Raw genomic sequence first — 18,158 nt, forward strand, 5'->3', positions numbered from 1 at the left:
TTTGGATCCTCTACTGTCGAGCCGCCCGGTAGGACTGTGCTGCTCAGATACCATGTTGCACGTAATGTCCGCCTTACCCTGTCCAAATAGGATTCAAATCTTCTACGGCCTCCAGAATAGCAGCCAACTTCCGGCCCTGCATTCTGGATATGCCACGTGTAAACTAGAAAATCCAACGGTTCTGTTTTGAAATATTTGAAATGCATTTATTAAAAGCGGATGAAGAGGGCAACCCAAGCTGGACTGCTCAGATAAACCAAACCCGACCAGGTCCAGCTCGGTTTGCACACTAACAAAACCCTTTCCATTTTCAAAACCCAGCTCTCTTCTTCCTCGAACGAGAAACCTCTCTTCTTCGTCTGCAGAACCTGAAACCCATATCTCTTCTTCCTCTTGTTTTGTGCGTAGCAGAAATCAGGTCTCTTCTTTCACTCATCCAAACCGAGCTTTTTCCTCTGGCGAACCTCGAACCTGTCTTCTTCCTCTCGCTTTCGAAGGTGGGAAAGAAAAACCCAGATCTGGATTTGAGAAAGATTTGAAACAGGGGAGCTCCAAATTGTTCTTGGTTCAAGGATTTGAGCAACTGAGCTTCTTCCATTGATGAACAATAAAATAATTAAAAATACTGTAAATGATAACAGTAATGTTACGGAAGGATCCCAACTCCTCAATCGCCATGGAAATTTTAATTTTCTGGATAGTTAAAATTAAGAATCCCTTCTTTCTTCTTCTTTTTTTTTCCCATCAAAATTCAAAGTCCAGGACACTCACCCTTTCACGGCTTTGCTCAATGTTCACCAGTCACCACCACCACTGTCATAAGTCAATCAAATCAACGCTTCCTTCCTTCATCTTAATTTATATTCAACAACTCTTCTTTCCCTCTCTCTCTCCTTACATAAAATGGTGGTATATGTCTTAATCATATATATATAAACCCTAGTTCAAGGCTTCCAAACTATATATAACTTTTCAGGTTCGTTTCTTCATCACCTCTCAAGCCTCTCCAATCCTTAATTGTTGCTTTAATTTTAATCTAATATTTTCTAGCAAGGGGATTAACAGCTAATTTAGGGAGTAGTGGGTGATAGAGGATGGCCGGAGGTAGTAGCAATGGTCGCACTCTGGAAGAAACACCAACATGGGCTGTCGCCGTGGTCTGGTTTAAAAAACCGAATGTTATATAAACCATATTAAAAACATGTTTTTGATTAATGAATGAATGTTGCAGAAACAGAGAATAAGATCCAATTAACATGAGTCCCAAATTGCTTTAATGACAAGGGCAAGATGATTTGCAGAGAAGGATGCTTGAGATTCACGGTTCGGAGGCGAGAAGAAACAGACCCTTTTCACGATTTGCAGAGAACGAAGCTTGAATGTGAGATGAAGAAGACGAGAAGAAGAAGGAGATGGGAGTCGATTGCAGAAACCTTTTCTCCATCGTGAATCTCCACATTTTGAACCTAGGGTTTTGTTTTGTTTTGAGTTCTAGTTTGGTCGGTTCGGTCCAACTGAGCTGTCGGTCTTGGTTTATCTCTTCAAACCGAATTTCAAAAACATGTTTGTAATATTTTAAAAGCATCCGTTAGATCTATTTAACTCCACGTGTCGAACCCTCATGAGAAGGCAGGACGATGGCTGCTACCCCTTAGGCCGTAGAAGATCTATATCCGTCCAAATGCCTTGCTTGCAAAGCTTACAAATGTCCACCCAAATCTGGAAAGAAAATAGACAGTCAAAGAACAAATGATTTCTCCTCGTCATGTCCACGCAACAAAAGGGAGGAACCATAATTGATCTCAGTCTTAGCTACGGCACAACAATAGTCCTCCAGAGGTCATATCGTAACCATTGAGGAACTATTGCTAGGTTTCTTATGCTCCCTAACATTTTCACCAAATCGTCCATACAAAATGATTTGAAATATCCTTAAAAAAAAAACATTATAATAAGTGGTTAATTATCTCCTGAAATTTGTCATTATGTTCGAATGATAGATTATTTCATCATATTCACACTTGATACAAAATATGAACTCATTTACCCCTTCACAAGGAGAAGATGGAGTGGGACCCACACTAGATGAAGTTCCTACTGGCCACTCCAACCCCAACCCCAACCCCAAATTTTCATACCAAATTAGAATATGCAAAATATGGAGAAAAATAGATTATTGAATCATCCGGTTCGGACATATGTGGCCTAATATGTGGGCGTACAAATATTCTAAGATCAATCTTGGACAGGCTTAGAGCTCAGTTCAATTTAGAATGAGTTTTTGGTCTTCATTCTGAGTCAAGGGCGGTCTCAAACCCTACTCCTTTGAGTTTCTTCAATCAAGTAAGCATTAATCACTTCTCTTTTATTATATCATATTTTTTACTCATGTATTCTTACTCTCTATTTTACTATTATAAAAAAAGGGCAAATTTCACGGACATCTCTTATATCTATTCGAAATGGTAAGTACACTCTAAATTTTATCAAAATATCAATTTTTCCCTTGACGTTAAGCAAGGTTACCCCTAAAGATAAAATATCGATTTTACCCTCTTAGTAATTTAAATAAAAATTACTCTTAATGATGAATTAATGAAGAATTAATGATGTTAAAACTTAGTTTTAATAAAAAGACAATTTTGCCCTTGTTTTTATTCCTTTTTTCTCTCCTTCTCCTTCTTCTCCTTCTGCTGTTTCTGCCGCCGCCGCCGCCGCCGCCGCATTGCCACCCCCTCCAGCCCTCCTTCTCTTGCTCCCCTGCAACCCCGCCACCACCCTCTCCAGTCTCCCCCGCTCGACCATGCTCTCAGCAATCCAACCCCATAAAAACCCTAACTCTACAAATTAAAACCCTAACCCTATTTTCTACCGTCAATATATAATTCTCGTTGTGAGCGAACGAGAAAACTACCAAATGCAAAGAAATTTGTTGGTTCAAAGAATGGGTTCACATGTATAGGTTGCTGATTGATATTGAAGAGTGTATTCTGGTTATTTCCACCATTGTTTCCAGTAGTTTGGAACTCGGTGATTGAACCCAGCTGTGAATTCTCACTTAACAGCTGAGAGAGAGAGAGAAGTAGTCCACATCCATTAAATGAGTAATCGAAAACGTCCTTGGAAGTACTACTGATGTTGTTTCTTCTCCATTAGCAACGGATGAGTTGATCTGTGTTGTGTTATTGAGATATCGAAAATTCGTCATTCGATTGGGGAATCCCTTTACAAGAAACTGCCTCGGTGGTCACGCCATTACAGAGATATCGAGATTATAAGAACAACGAATCCCTAACTTCTTTCAGAGAAAGGGCTTTTCAAGGAATCTCATTGACCAGAAAAAAAAATACAGGGTAGCAAGGAGAAAGAGAGAGTGAGAGAAACAGTGCTGTTGTCTCATAATTTTTGGCTTACAATGTTTCGGATTAGCAACAATTTGATCGGATTCCTGAATTTGTTGAGTCTAATCTTATCAATTCCAATACTTGGCGTATCGTTGTGGCTCCGAGAGCATGGGAGTTCCGAATGCGAGAGATTCCTCGAATTCCCATTATTGGTTTTGGGAGTATTTCTGTTTTTGGTGTCATTGTTGGGATTGATTGGTTCATGTTGTCGAGTTTCATTGCTTTTATGGATTTACTTATTTGTTACGTTCGTGCTTATACTGGGGCTCTATTTGAGAGATGAGTCTACTCTCCAAGGTCCTATGGAAATGTGTCTTAGGTGCTTGATCAAAAAGGAGTAGGGCAACTCATCAAGATTGCTACAGATAAAGGACGTGGAGCAAGGCCTAGCTTAAAGGTGAGTGACTGATAATCTCTCTGTATCTGTCGCCGGGAGGAAGCTCGAAGCATCTTGGTTGTTTTCAGACGGGAAAAAGAACGATGACTATGGTGGTTGGGCGATTCCGGCAGACCAAGTCAACGAGAAGGAGAAGAAGGAGAAGGAGGGCTGGAGGGTGTGGCGGGGTTGCAGGGGTGCAAGAGAAGGAGGGCTGGAGGGGGTGGCGGCGGTGGTGGTGGTGGTGGTGGTGGCGGCGGCGGAAGAAACAGCAGAAGGAGAAGAAAGAGAAGAAGCAGGGAAGAAAATGGGTTTCACAAGTAAGGGTAATTTTGTCATTTAAAAAGTGGGATATTGGGGATTTAACCTTAAGGGTATAATAGGAAGTTCATCCTATAATAGGGGTAATTTTGCCATTATAAAAGAGTTAACAGCCACTTAACTGCACAGGCCTAACAGAGTGGATTAAGTTGAAATAAAAATATAAATAAGGGTAGTCTGTGACATTTTGATAAAATTTAAGGTGTATTTACCATTTCAAATAGTTACAAGAGGTGTTCGTGAAATTTGCCCTAAAAAAAAAAAAAGGGTGTGTGATCCTATTTTCATAGGTAGCGATCATATTCCCAAGCTTGTTATTTTGTTCATGGCATGTTGCTCAGCTCTTTTGACCTTATACATGTTTTTTGGTTATCTTCTTTTCTTCTTTACATTCCTAGGCCTTCTTTGAATGTTTTGCATATTTTAGGGGTAAAATCGTCTGATAACAGCCCATTACTGTTTCGGTGATATAAAAACCAGGGAGGGAAAAAGTATAAAAAAGTATCATAATCTTACGGGTAAAATCGTCTGATCCAACTCGATATGGCAGATCGGTAGTGGTATCATTATTGGGAGGAACAAAAATTTAATACAATAAGTGAAAATAAGGGAAGAATATCGAAAGTAATATGATTTATTATTTTTCAAAAACATTTCTATAACCACAAATGGCATAGCACAAAAGTGGAAGCCAAACAAAACACAACAAGTATAAGTAAATATTCACTGATACCCTTTCTTGATCATGAGAAATCAAAGACTAAGAAGATGGATTAATTAGTAATGGCTTGCCATCTAATGGAATTGTAGCGCTAGTCTCCATAGTCCAATAAGGTGATGATGTTGAAACTGAAGTACTACGTACTATCCGGCCATAGGCCAAAATTGGTTGATCAGTATAGCTATAATGCACTCCTCATCTTGTTTATATTCTTGATTGACAAATAAATTCTCCAAATGAGAACCTCTCATTAATCCCTCAAGCTTTGTTGCAACTTCTTTCATTGTGGGTCGTCTTTCCTTGCCATTCATCTTCAGGCATCTATTTGCAAGCATAGCAACTGCCAGCTCAATTAAGGTCCTCTTTTATACCTTCTTTTACAATTTGAGCATCAAGGATCTCAAACAACCTATTTTCCTCCATTGAATCAATAAAATATGAAACTAGACTTTTCTCCTCTTGTGATCTAGTTGATGAAATAGGCTTTTCCCCCGTTAACAGCTCCACAAGCACCACTCCAAAGCTATAAACATCACTTTTATCTGTGAATTGACTTGTTCGGAAGTACTCTGGGTCTAAATACCCAAATGTCCCTTGAACTAAGGTAGTTAAGTGAGTTTGATCAATTGGCACTGACCTTGAAATCCCAAAATCTGCCACTTTGGCTCTATATCTAGCTATCATCTAAGAGTATATTGGTAGACTTGATATCTCTATGATAGATAGGTATAGAAGCTGATGAGTGCAAGTACGCTAGTGCTTCTGCAACTTCAGTAGCAATTCTCAAGCGACTATCCCATGTAAAAGGGAACTCAGCACTTTTATCGTAGATGTGACTAGAAAGAGTTCCATTGGGGATGAACTCATAAACAAGTAGAGGAACTTGTGTCTCCAAACAGCATCCAAACAATTTAACAACATTTGTGTGGTTAATTTGTGAAAGAAGGACGACCTCATTAATGAATTGTGCAATTACGCCTTCTTCTTGAACTTCTTTGGATTTCTTAATTGCTACAATTTTTCCATCTGATAACATACCTTTATAGACCGTACCTTGCCCTCCACGACCCAGAATTCGGTTCTCATTATAATTGTCGGTAGCCTTTAGCAATTCTTTTTCGCTGAAAATTTTTGTTTTCTGGACATTATCTTTTTCTGAAGAAATTTGTTGTAGTAAGAAACCACCATTCTGTTGGAAGAACTTTTGTTTGAGTTTGTTCTCCCTTCTTTTCTTCAATATTTTATGCAACCATGTGGAACCAAAGAGTAGAAATGACAGTCCCAAGCCACCTAGGATAGAAACTGCAAGACCAAATGTTAAAGAAATTAGGAATTTGAAACAATATCGAATTGTAGGTATACAGGCCATTGTGCTAGCTAGGCAGAGCATATATAGAACACTTGATTTTGAGACACAAAGAAGCATGAAATGACAATTTTGAATCATTGGATAGATAGTGTGTGTGTCCTTTGGATTGACTAGATGATAAATTTAGTTATCCAATTGAATAATATGCTTACATTATAACTGCACGTTCTGATCCAATTAAGGGTGCATATAAGATATGAGTATTACCCATGATGACCTGTATCAGATTAGACTTTCTAAGTGGAATGCAGCCAGCCCCATTTTTCTTCCCATCTCCTTTAAAACCAGGTGGACAAGAGCAATTGTAACTCCCAGGCAGATTGGTACAAATCGAACTGCAATGATTATTGTTTGGATCCTCGCATTCATTTATATCTGCAACACAAATTAGCATAAAACAGGTTTAGACCTTGGTTCTTATATACATCAACAGTGCCCTATGGTAACTCACGACAGAATTTATTTGGCACAACAGACGTTTGATGAAATGCTTGATGGAGATATGGTCCCTTGGAAGGAGGGTTGGAAGAGTAAGGAAAGAGGGAGGTGAGTTGCAGAGTCGAATGGCCAATGATGAAGGCAAAGGCCAAGGCCAAGGTAAAGAGGAAGATAAGGTTTAGGGATTTGACAAGGGAGAAGCGTAGAAACAATTTCATGTTACCAAACACTCCTCAACAAAACCCCCCCCCCCCCCTCAGAATCACTCAGTGACCATTTCATTCAGGTAAAGGATGAGAGAGGGAGTTTTACCTTGGCATCCTTCTGGGAGGTAAGGGTTCCCTTGATAACCTAGGGAACATTTGCAGCTATAACCTTGACCATTCTTGGAAGAATCGCAAATGCTGTTCTTGCTGCATGCATAACTAGCTTCGTTCTGACATGATTGGGTCTTTGTTGTCCACTCAATTGCCCAGTCGAGCACGACTGGGAGTTGTCGTCCTACAGTAACGCTGAAATCGCTGAAGAGATATGATAATGAGAAGTTTAGCGAACTGTAGTCAACCAGGAAAGCATACCCGCAGGGATTGAAAGACCAAACTTTGGTGTGGTTGTAATTGCTGGTGATGCTTATGTTGAAGAACTTGTAACCCTTTGGGATGAAAGTCTGGCAGCAGCCAATGGAGCAGGACCCATTATTCACAACAATTCCGCTGTTACAAGCCAAGCTACACCCACTGCGGAAGTTTGAGTGACTTAATCCACCGATGGATGCTATAGTGTCGCAACCCAGAACTGTGAATCTGTTCTCTGTGTCAGAGAATGTGAAAGTTCCACTCAAACTGAAGTAAGGTTCATACCGAAATAACTGACTGCCAGAACTCTTATAGCAATCTTGAGCTAAAAAGGATTGGATTCGCACCTGCCCTTGTAATGAAATATTTAGAACTTCCTTTTTCCACAAGAACAACTTCGGGGGATTGTAAAAAGTGTCATTGCAAGTTAAACGAAACCCTTTTCTGTAACAATTTGCACCTCCAAACCCGAATGGGTAAGGAGCTGTTATGTTCCCACATTTGTCTTGGCAACCAGGTAATGCCATTGAGGAATTCAAGGAAGATGTTGCAACTGGCCATAACAGGAGGAGCTGAAGCATCATCAGAGGACTACCCATTAGCTTCCTTGTTGCTGTAATTTTCATGAGATTAAATTCCTTGTTGCTGTATCGACTTTTTATCTCTTTCTATTGCTTAGGTCCAGAAAAAGAATTCGATCCATCAGAAAATGAATGAACCAAGGGAGATCTTCTACCTCAAGTTTGGACTCTTCTAGGTTCAAAGTAGAAGAAGCAACCGTTTCTTCAAGGGAAAATTCATTAGTTTCAAATAATATCGACTGGAACAAGGCAGGGTGCCAGCATGTGTCATCCTCTCACCTCCTACTAGCAAAAGACTCTCTTGCCCTCCTATATCCAGCACTGTGAGCTTCGATTGATGTACACTGCTAACTTACCAAAAGCTGGCATACCCACCCGGCCCACTCCCTGTATAACCTCGTACGTTACCATTCTCTATTTCACAGAAACAAACAATTATTGAGGGAAAGCTTTTATCGACAATGAGTAAATTCAGTGGTCCAAAGGAGTCCAGCTCACGTTCACGTACATGAGAGCATGAGAACCGCTCACAAGCGTCAAGATGGGATCCACCATATGGGATCTAGATGGAATGGATTCCATCTTGACAGCTGTGAACCGTTTTCATACGCTCACATACGTGAACGTGAACCTGCCACTGTCCAAAGCACATGTATCTCCATTATATGTGGACTGTCATCTGCCGACACTTCAATTGATACCTTGTCAACTAGGCCATTGAAAAGAAGTCAGTTATTAGTCATTGGTACATGTACTATGTAGATATAAAGAAGTGATATAGAAAGCAATAAATAATTTTAGAGAAAAGGATTCCCTGGGAAGTGTATCGCCCACACGTCTAGATATAAAGGGAGGCAAAATGACCATTCCGCTCAAATGATGCCAACATACGTGTTCTTGTTGCCCCCGCACACTCTGGGGCCATGCTGCCCCCAAAAAGAACGCCCCAATAATTTTTTTTTATTTTTTTGATTGGGGGAGAGGGAAGAGGGGATCTATAGGAGATTGAGACCAAAGATATATTGGTATTTTTTTGAGGTGGGGGGAGAGGGAAGAGGGGATTTATAGTAGATTGAGACCAAAGATATATGGGTATTTTTTTTGGCTGGATCGGATCAGTATCGACTGAGATCAATACGATACACTTGTACGGACAATAGTAAAAGGTCAAAAAGATAATTTTTTTTTTTTAAAGAAAAACAAGGGCAAATGTGTAATATTTGGCTCGATTCTTGGTGATACCTATCCCAATACACGGATCCGAGACACGATACCAAGATTACAAACCATGGAGGGGTATTTTGGAATATACAAAAATCCTAGGAATGTTTGTGAACCCTAGGATGGTGGGTGAACTGTCCTTTATAGGTGGACATACTAAAACCCTAGGAGGGGTTTGAGAACCCTAGGATGATAGATGAACCATCTTTATGGAATTAGGAGTATAAGATTATATCATTGATCCGTGTGAAACACCACCAAGATCATTTCCCTAAAATTTAAATATGAGATAATTTCTTAGATCCACTAGATAAGAACTGAATTTATAAGATAGGTAGGTTTCAAATTTGTTTTACATCCCACTAGTTTCTATTTCAAAAAGATTTATTCAATCCCCATAGTTAGTTATTGGTTATGCCACCGAAGAAGAAAATAAAAATGAACTTCCGAAAACACCCCAATGTCACTTGTTTTTTCAAAACCTCAACTCGGTCTATGAGTGTTGAGTTGCAGCCTCACATTAAGAAATCTACATAATCCAAATACACCGTTTCATTCTAAAAAAATTAACAATTTAAATTCGCAATGGGAAAAATAAACAGAAATAAGCAAATTAAAATTGGATACTAAGAACGGATGAATGACAAATGGAAGAAGCAAATTAGGAATAGATGGTGAGTTTGGAGAGTGAAACCATAGTTTGAGGAATCGTTATCGGATCGGTACGATCAGCGTAAAAATGAAAATAAAATAAAATAAAATAAAGTTTTTTTTTCAAGAAAATAGGACCGATCCTGACCGGTAGGCAGAGATTGATGCCGCTTACTAAAATCCTGATTTAGATTCTACCACTAGAGCTTGCTTCTTTTTTTTTTTTTTTTTTTTTTTTTGTGGATAATAATAAGAGCTTTGATTTGTACTCGAATAAATGAATAAAGCAAATTAAGATTTAATGGTGAGATCGGATAAGTGACAAATGCCTTTGACGCAAATTTGGGTTTGGATTTTTTCTAAAACTCCGTTTCCTTAGTTTTATATCCCAACAATTAAGGTGCAATTCTCTTTGGCGATGAACATCATAGCTTTGTTTTTATTTTTATTGATTTGTACTCCAACAATTAAGGAGTACTTATCTTTATCTTCTTATCCCACTACATCTTCTGATATAAAACAGGTTTTTAACTTTTAATATGACACAAACTCAACTCAATTATCTAGGAGATTATCCAGATAAGTAGTCTAAAACGATAAATTAGGATTGGGGTAATTTCGAAAATTCCCTTTTATTTTCTTCTTAGGTCATTTATAGGGACGGAATCACTGCTTAGGTCTATTTAAGTCTTCTCTCATTCTCTGATCTCTCACCTTCAAGGCTTCAACCTTCCGTCAAGGGAAAGTGGGTAGGGCTATGGATGATCTTGAGTTTCCTTCTCAAAACCTCCAATTGTTTCCTCAGCAGATGGGAGTACGAAATGCTGCGTTTCCTTCAATCTCGCAGGCTCTACATAACATGGCTGCCCGGATGAAGTACCGATTCGAAGATTTGTTAAATCATATTAATAATCGGTTCGACCAACTTGAGGAACAGATTAAAGATTTGGACGTTAATTGCAATGCAATGTTATTGAACTCCATTTCTCGGCCTCCCAATTCGGTCATTACGTGGCCTCTGAACCAACAGCGACTCCGCTCACCGAACCCTCCAGTGACAAGGTTGGACCTACAATATTGTGAAGAAGCCACTGTCGATGGCTTACTGAAACACTACAATCTACCGCTTGAAGGAAATCTTCATGTAAAGCGTCAACGAATTCATGAGTTTTTAGTGTTGATTTAGAGGGGAATGGAAAGGGGTAGTGGTGTTTTTTGTGTTTAAATTTGGAGCAATTTATTTGGAACTATAATTTTTCTAACTTCGTGTTTGTGTCCCATGGATGATCATAACAATTTCTCTGAATGAATTTTATGTATCAGCAGATTATTAAGTAATCAATCTTTCACAAAATTATTTATTTGATTTTTTTTGCTGGCTTACTAGTTAAATAAATGCCATTTTGAATTTGAGTTGGAAGCACCCCCCCTCCCCCCATGATTGAAACCCTAGGAGCACCAGGCTATAATGTCTCTCTTCTACCCTTCCATAGTTTGCTACTAGTTTCCTAAATTAATTTTCTTTTTCTTCATACTCTTTGCAAATTTCTGTTCTGTCAGTTATCTCTATTCTGCCAAAGCTTAATTTTCTAAGTCCTTAACCTTTCTTTTTCACTAAAACATCTCAGTTACAGTATGATGCTCAAACCCAAAACTTTTTATTCCTAACTGCATCCCTCCACAACATTCCCATGTTCTTAATAATCCTTCACAATGCTCATTAACATCCTTTTGTCTCCTGCTAAATTCTTAGTGTAAACTGTAAAGTAGCTACAAATTGGACAAGAGAAAACTTGGAAGTCCAACACCATTACCCACTATGATTTTCTTATTTCTTTGCTTGGGGTGGGGGAGAGTAATCTTGCCATCTATGATGAGAAGTGATATAGAAAACGTTAAATAATTTTAGAGAAAAGTTCTCCATGGAAAGTGTATCGCTCACGCGCCTAGACATAAAAGGAGGTAAAATGATCAACCCATTCCCATGATGCTGCTTTTGTTGCCCCGCGCCCTCTGGGGCCATGTTACCCCAAAAAGAACGTCAACCCATGAATTTTTTTTTAGGGGGAGGGGGGGGGGGGGGGGGGAGAGGGAAGAGGGGATCTATACTTCTATAGTAGATTGATACCAAAGATTTATGGGTTAATTACTATCACTCATCTATATTTACCCTAGATTTACTCAAGCTCTATACCCCAAACTTCCTTTTTAATCCCCGTAAATGCAAATTAGTTTTCGTGGACTAGGTAAATTCTCAGTGATACAAGCACATGGACCCCCATGTCTCCAACAACTTCGTCTTCATTTATAAAGACTGCCAATGTTCGCTACGCAACCGGACAAAGAACTCAATCCCATATATTTAATACATATATCCCGTTGACTCTGTCAAAGCTTTAATGGTGTGAAATAAGAGACATAAAAACATTCATGAAGTGTGCTTCAATAACACAGTAATAATTTGATCACTTATATCTAACTCCAATTATACCCTCCAGAAGAGCTTCAAAATAAATGTTCGAGAAAATGTTACTCAGCATTTACAAATGGGGCCTTAATAAAGTATGCCAGCAGCAGCAGCAAATGAACCAATTTAAATATACGATGGAAATTTTGTTACAAGCCAAATAAGGCAAATAAAAAGGAATGCCTTGACGTTTGATGCAACCAGAAATGTGGAAGCCCAGTATATAGGCCGGTCTCGGTCTCAGCTGGTCAATCTTTGCTAGGGACAACATCAACCAAACACCTCAGACCGTGAAGGACTGACGAGGTTTAAGAGAAGTGAAACCAAATACATAGACCAATACCCTTTCTTGTTCCTGAGTTAAAGACTAAGAAGATGGATTAAGTAGTAATGGTTGGCCATCTAATGGAATTGTAGCACTAGTCTCCATGGTCCAAAGAGATGATGTAGAAAATGAAGTACTAGTATTCCATAGACCAATTGGTTCAAGTATATTGCAGTCCTCATTTTGTTTAATTTCTTGAACAAACAAATTCTTTGATGGAGAACCTCTCAATCCCTCAAGCTTCGTTGCGACTTCTTTCATTGTGGGTCTTTCTTTGCCATTCATTTTCAGGCATCTATTTGCAATTACAGCAACTGCCTCAAGGTCCTCTTTTATACCTTCTTTTACAGTTTGAGTATCAAGGATCTCAAACAACTTATTTTCCTCCATTGAATCAATAAAATATGAAACTAGACTTTTCTCCTCTTGTGATCTAGTTGTTGAAATAGGCTTTTCCCCCCGTTAACAGCTCCACAAGCACCACTCCAAAGCTATAAACATCACTTTTATCTGTGAATTGACTTGTTCGGAAGTACTCTGGGTCTAAATACCCAAATGTCCCTTGAACTAAGGTAGTTAAGTGAGTTTGATCAATTGGCACTGACCTTGAAATCCCAAAATCTGACACTTTGGCTCTATATCTAGCTATCATCTAAGAGTATATTGGTAGACTTGATATCTCTATGATAGATAGGTATAGAAGCTGATGAGTGCAAGTACGCTAGTGCTTCTGCAACTTCTGTAGCAATTCTCAAGCGACTATCCCATGTAAAGGGGAACTGATCATCACAGTTATCATGCATGTGACTAGAAAGAGTCCCATTGGGGATGAACTCATAAACGAGTAGAGGAACTTCTGTCTCCAAACAGCAACCAAACAATTTAACAACATTTCTGTGGTTAATTTGTGAAAGAAGGACAACCTCATTAATGAACTGCTCAATTATGACGCCTTCTTCTTCTTGAACTCCTTTGGATTTCTTAATTGCTACAATTTTTCCATCCGATAACATACCTTTATACACAGTACCTTGCCCTCCACGACCCAGAATTAGATTTTCATTATAGTTGTCGGTAGCCTTTTGCAATTCTTCTTCATTGAAAATTTTGATTTCTCAACATTATTTCTAAAGAAATTTGTTGTTGAGTAAGAAACAATTCTTCTTCACTGAAAATTTTTGTTTTCTCAACATTATCAGTTTCTGAAGAAATTTGTTGTTGGAATAAAAAACCACCATTCCGTTGGAAGAACATTTGTTTGAGTTTGTTCTTCTTTCTTTTCTTCAATACTTCATGGAACCAAGTGGAACCAAAGAGGACAAATGAGAATCCCAAACCACCTAGGACAGAAGCTGCAAGACCCAATAATGTTAGAGATCGAAATTAGGAAATTATTACCCTCACCAGAAACTTGGTAGGTAGAAGTAAATTAAAAGTGGGTAAATGAGTACCCATTAGCACCCAAACCTACAAGCCAATAGCATGTAGAAAAGATGTAGAATGTAGACATGATATAAGTATTACCTATGGTGACCAGTATCGTATTAAACTTCTTGACGCAGCGTGACCCATTGTACAACCCATCTCCTTGAAAACCAGATGGACAAGAGCAATGTTAAGTCCCGGGCAGATTGGTACAATTGTCACTGCAATTGTTAAGCCGTGGATCCTCACATTCATTTATATCTGCAACACAGATTAGCATAAAAGATTTTAGACATACTTGGTTGTAAATGTTGTAAATGAAATTTTTAGATGTCATATATGTTGCCAAACATTTTGGTTTAACTCTTTCAGTGAAGATTTATTTATCATGGGAAATGGTTGTTCGGGCAAATAGCATAGGGAAGCGCACCAGCGATGTGCGATAAAACGGGATCGTAGATAGGAGGGCAACGAGGTCATTTCACATGCAAAGGGAGATAGACACAAAGGAAGCTATGTATTATATAGAGATTATAGTAAATACGTGTAAATATGTAGAATATCTTAAATGGGAAATTATATGGAGATATATTCTTAAAAATTAAATTTTGGGATGAAGTTTTCTATCCTCTGGGAGTGTTGCTTCGGTCTTTGTCTCTCCTCCCCCAATAACTTCATAGGGGGAAGAGAGAGTCAGCCATACGAAAATTAAAATTAGTGTAGGCCACGTTCCAGACATAAAACATTTTCACTTAAAATTTATTGACGAATAACTACATCCAACCAAGAGCTCAAGACTGGGTTTTATAATGAAGCTTGAGTGCTTATGTCTCCCTAGCAACAACCGTTGGTAGGAGTGCAAGTTTGGCACTGATGGCCCAAATCCGTCTTGGATTGAGATATCTTGGCCCTAAGGACGGGTTAGGATTGAGAATTTCTAGTACTGACTCAGGGGCCGGGCCGGGTTAAGGAACAAAATATGCATTAATTATAACCAAGCCGTCCAAGCGTTAGTTAGAGCACAATTAAAGGCTTACAAAACAAATTAAGGAATTAAAAATTGGCACAGAAAAGGGATGAGAGAGAGAGAGAGAGAGAGAGAGAGAGGGTTAATTACCTTGGCATCCATTTGGGAGGTAAGGGTTCCCTTGGTAACCTTTGGCACAATTGCAGCTGTAACCAAAACCATTCTTGGAGTCGTAGCAATAGCTGTGATTGCCGCATGCATAACTAGGTTCGTCCAGACATGACTGGTTCTTTGTTTTGCTCTGATCACTCCACTCTATTGCCCAATCAAGCACGACTGTGAGATTTCCTACAGTGAAATAGAAATAGTTGCCAGGATCGGATCGTGTGAAGTTTAAAGATGATTTTTTATCAACCAAGAAAGCATAGCCGCAGGGATTGAAAGACCAAACGTCTTTGTGGTTGTTGTTGCTGAAGATGCTCATGTAGAAATACTTGTAACCCTTTGGAATAAAGGTTTGGCAACATCCAATGGAGCAAGTACCATTAGCCACAAAATTTTGACTATTACACACCAAGTTACACCCGGTACTGAAATTCCCAAGGGTTGAGTCACTGATGGATGCTACAGTGTCACAACCTAGAACTGTAAATCTGTTCTCCGTGTCAGAGAAGGTGAAAGGGCCATCCAAATTGTAGGTAGGTCGATAAGAATTACGCCTACTACCAGAGCTGCTGTAGCAATCAAAAGTTGAATCGGATACAATTTGCAGCTGCCCCTCTAATGAAACATTAAGAACTTCCAGATACCCGATAACAACTTTGGACCGGGGTTGTAACTATAGTTGCAGATTAATTGAAACCCTGGTCTGTAACAGTTTGAACCTCCAAAACCGAAAGGGTACGGAACTGTTATGTTTCCACATTTATCTTGACAACCTTGCATCGCTATCGCAATCGTTGAGGAATTCAGGTAGACTGATGTTGCAACTGGCCTCCGCCATAATAGGAGGAGGAGGAACTGAAGCACCGCAAAAAGACCCATGATCATAATAAGCTTCTTTAAGTTTAATTTGTCTTAGCTTTACTAATGTGTCTAATACTTTTGATCATCCTTTTATAACTTAATTAAGAATCTTGTAGCGAGTGGAACAAGTCAAGTCTAAGAATTTGAACGTTCCAAATCCTATCGAAAACGAAGATAGATCACATGGCGACTGGGTCTTTAAAACGAGGAATATTAGTTTCAGAAGTGACTTTGAGTCGTCGCCAGGGTTTTTAAAAATGCTTAAGCGGTGATGAAATCGGTCAACGCTGAATCGGCTTGAATGAATCTGAAAAGGCCCTAAAATCGTGCGGAGGTAAATGAAGGTGTATGTGAATTATACCTTCTGAAATTGAATATCCTCTCAATGATGGTATGATTTGTGATCTTTTGTGGGGGAGGTGGTCAAAACAACATAGGAATTATTTTAGGGAGAAGGTTCTTTGGTGGATCCACATAACCAAGCTATGGTCGAGTACATACTTCTATCATGTATGTGATCGAGATGAAATTTTGTGGACAAGTATACTCCAAGGTTCTTTATTCTTTGCATATATTTCAAATTTCAACTCAAACAAAATTTGTGGTATGACAAAACAAATCATCAAAAAAAAATTAAAAGTGATCTCAGCATAGTGTTGGGAATATAAGTAGGCGTGCATGGACATACATGGAACTACATGCCAATGCATTATGATTGACTTTAAGTTTAAAATTGTAATATAATGTACATCCAGATCATCTCCTAGGTATCAAAATGATCGATTTTCAATTTGAGCCTTCCAGGTGATGGACTTAGGTGTTCTAATCAAACACCCTTACCAGGTCAATTTCGTAGACAACCAACCACGTAACCACCGTTGCTTTAAAAAATTTTTTTGTTTTTTTCCGGGTAAACTGCTTTAACAATTGGCATAGTCATCTTTGAGTCCATAGCAATGTATTGCAAGTGGGAAAAAAGAATTCACACAGAAAATGAATGAACCAGGGGGGTCTTCTATGCCCAAGTTTTAAATCTTCAAGGTTCAAAGTAGAAGAGTCAGTCATTCTTCTTCGAGGGAAAATTCATTAATTATTGACGTACGCTGCTTACTTACCAAAACTGACAGCATACCTATTCTCTTCCTAACATTATAGATGTTTTATAATAGTCTCTTACGTTTTTTTTTTTGTTTTTTTTTGTTTTGATGAAAGTGTATCACACAAACCACACACCAATCTCAAATGGCTAATCGACTGTTAGCACTGTGAAATGGCGAATATACACAATACACACCCGATGTGAGACTAAACCCACGCACACAACACAGCTTTTTTTTTTATGCAAGATGGCTAGAACACACCTTTGCTAAGGTATGTTAACAATAATTGACTTTAAAAGGCTAAATTAAAATTTTTTAAATAAATAATAAAAGAAGAGCTTCAAAATAAAAAAATGTTACTCAGCATTTACAAATGGTTAACTTGAATAAAGTCTGCAAGCAGCAGGAAATGAACTGTTCAAAATATACGATGGTATTACCCAAAAAATATATATATACATATACGATGGAAAATTTGTTACAAGCCAAAAGGCAAATAAAAAGGAATGCCTTGACGTTTTTTTTTTTTTTTTGGTAAGAAAATGTCTTGACGTTGGATGCAACCAGAATTGTGGAAGCCCAGTATTCAACAATACAAAGCCAACTGATACGATGCCAGCTGCTCATGATAGCAGAGCTGAGGTGACTGGTGGGGACACCACGAATGCTCCACTACGCAGGAGTACCAGAGCAAAGACACGTTCAACCAAGCTCACACACTTCGTATGATTTCTGTTGGGATTTGGGAAAGTCATGTAATTTCGGTTGGGTTTAAGGGTATGATGCCAGCTATAGTAATATGGAATCATCTAGAAGATAATGATATGTAAAGGCTATATATAAGCCATGCGTAGTTAAGAATGGATATGAAGAATTAAAATCTCTTTCCTATTCTCTCTTCTAGGAGGACCTACCCTCTAAAGTAATATTATCCTTAGTTTATTCTCCCATCCCTTATCACCAACTCTTTATCTTTTTTGGTGGGATGGTTCAATACACTATCCCTTAAAATGCACCCAATTTTCCTCGTACCCGCTAAGGTTTTGACAATTTCGCATGCATCCATTAAAAATTTCACATACCTAAGGTTCTAAAATTCAGGTTTCGACTAACCAGAAACCGAGTTCGTCTTGGTTTCGACCATATCTCGATCGAAACCTGGGACTTTCTCCAAGCTAACTCGAACCTTGG

The 18,158-nt window shown here is 38.7% G+C and overlaps 1 protein-coding gene and 1 pseudogene across 1 annotated transcript; both read right to left on the reverse strand.

The window, feature by feature from the left end:
- Positions 1–5,155: 5,155 nt before the first annotated feature.
- On the reverse strand, positions 5,156–15,398 carry LOC122668939 (annotated as a pseudogene).
- LOC122668942 (wall-associated receptor kinase-like 22) lies at positions 12,466–13,551 on the reverse strand. Its single transcript, XM_043865535.1, is given in 3 exon segments — positions 12,466–12,908; positions 12,910–13,092; positions 13,094–13,551. Coding segments are annotated over 3 exon segments (969 nt in total). The 5' UTR covers positions 13,463–13,551; the 3' UTR covers positions 12,466–12,491.
- Positions 15,399–18,158: the final 2,760 nt, after the last annotated feature.

This window comes from Telopea speciosissima, chromosome 7 (genome assembly GCF_018873765.1).
Source record: "Telopea speciosissima isolate NSW1024214 ecotype Mountain lineage chromosome 7, Tspe_v1, whole genome shotgun sequence".
Lineage (NCBI taxonomy): Eukaryota > Viridiplantae > Streptophyta > Magnoliopsida > Proteales > Proteaceae > Telopea > Telopea speciosissima.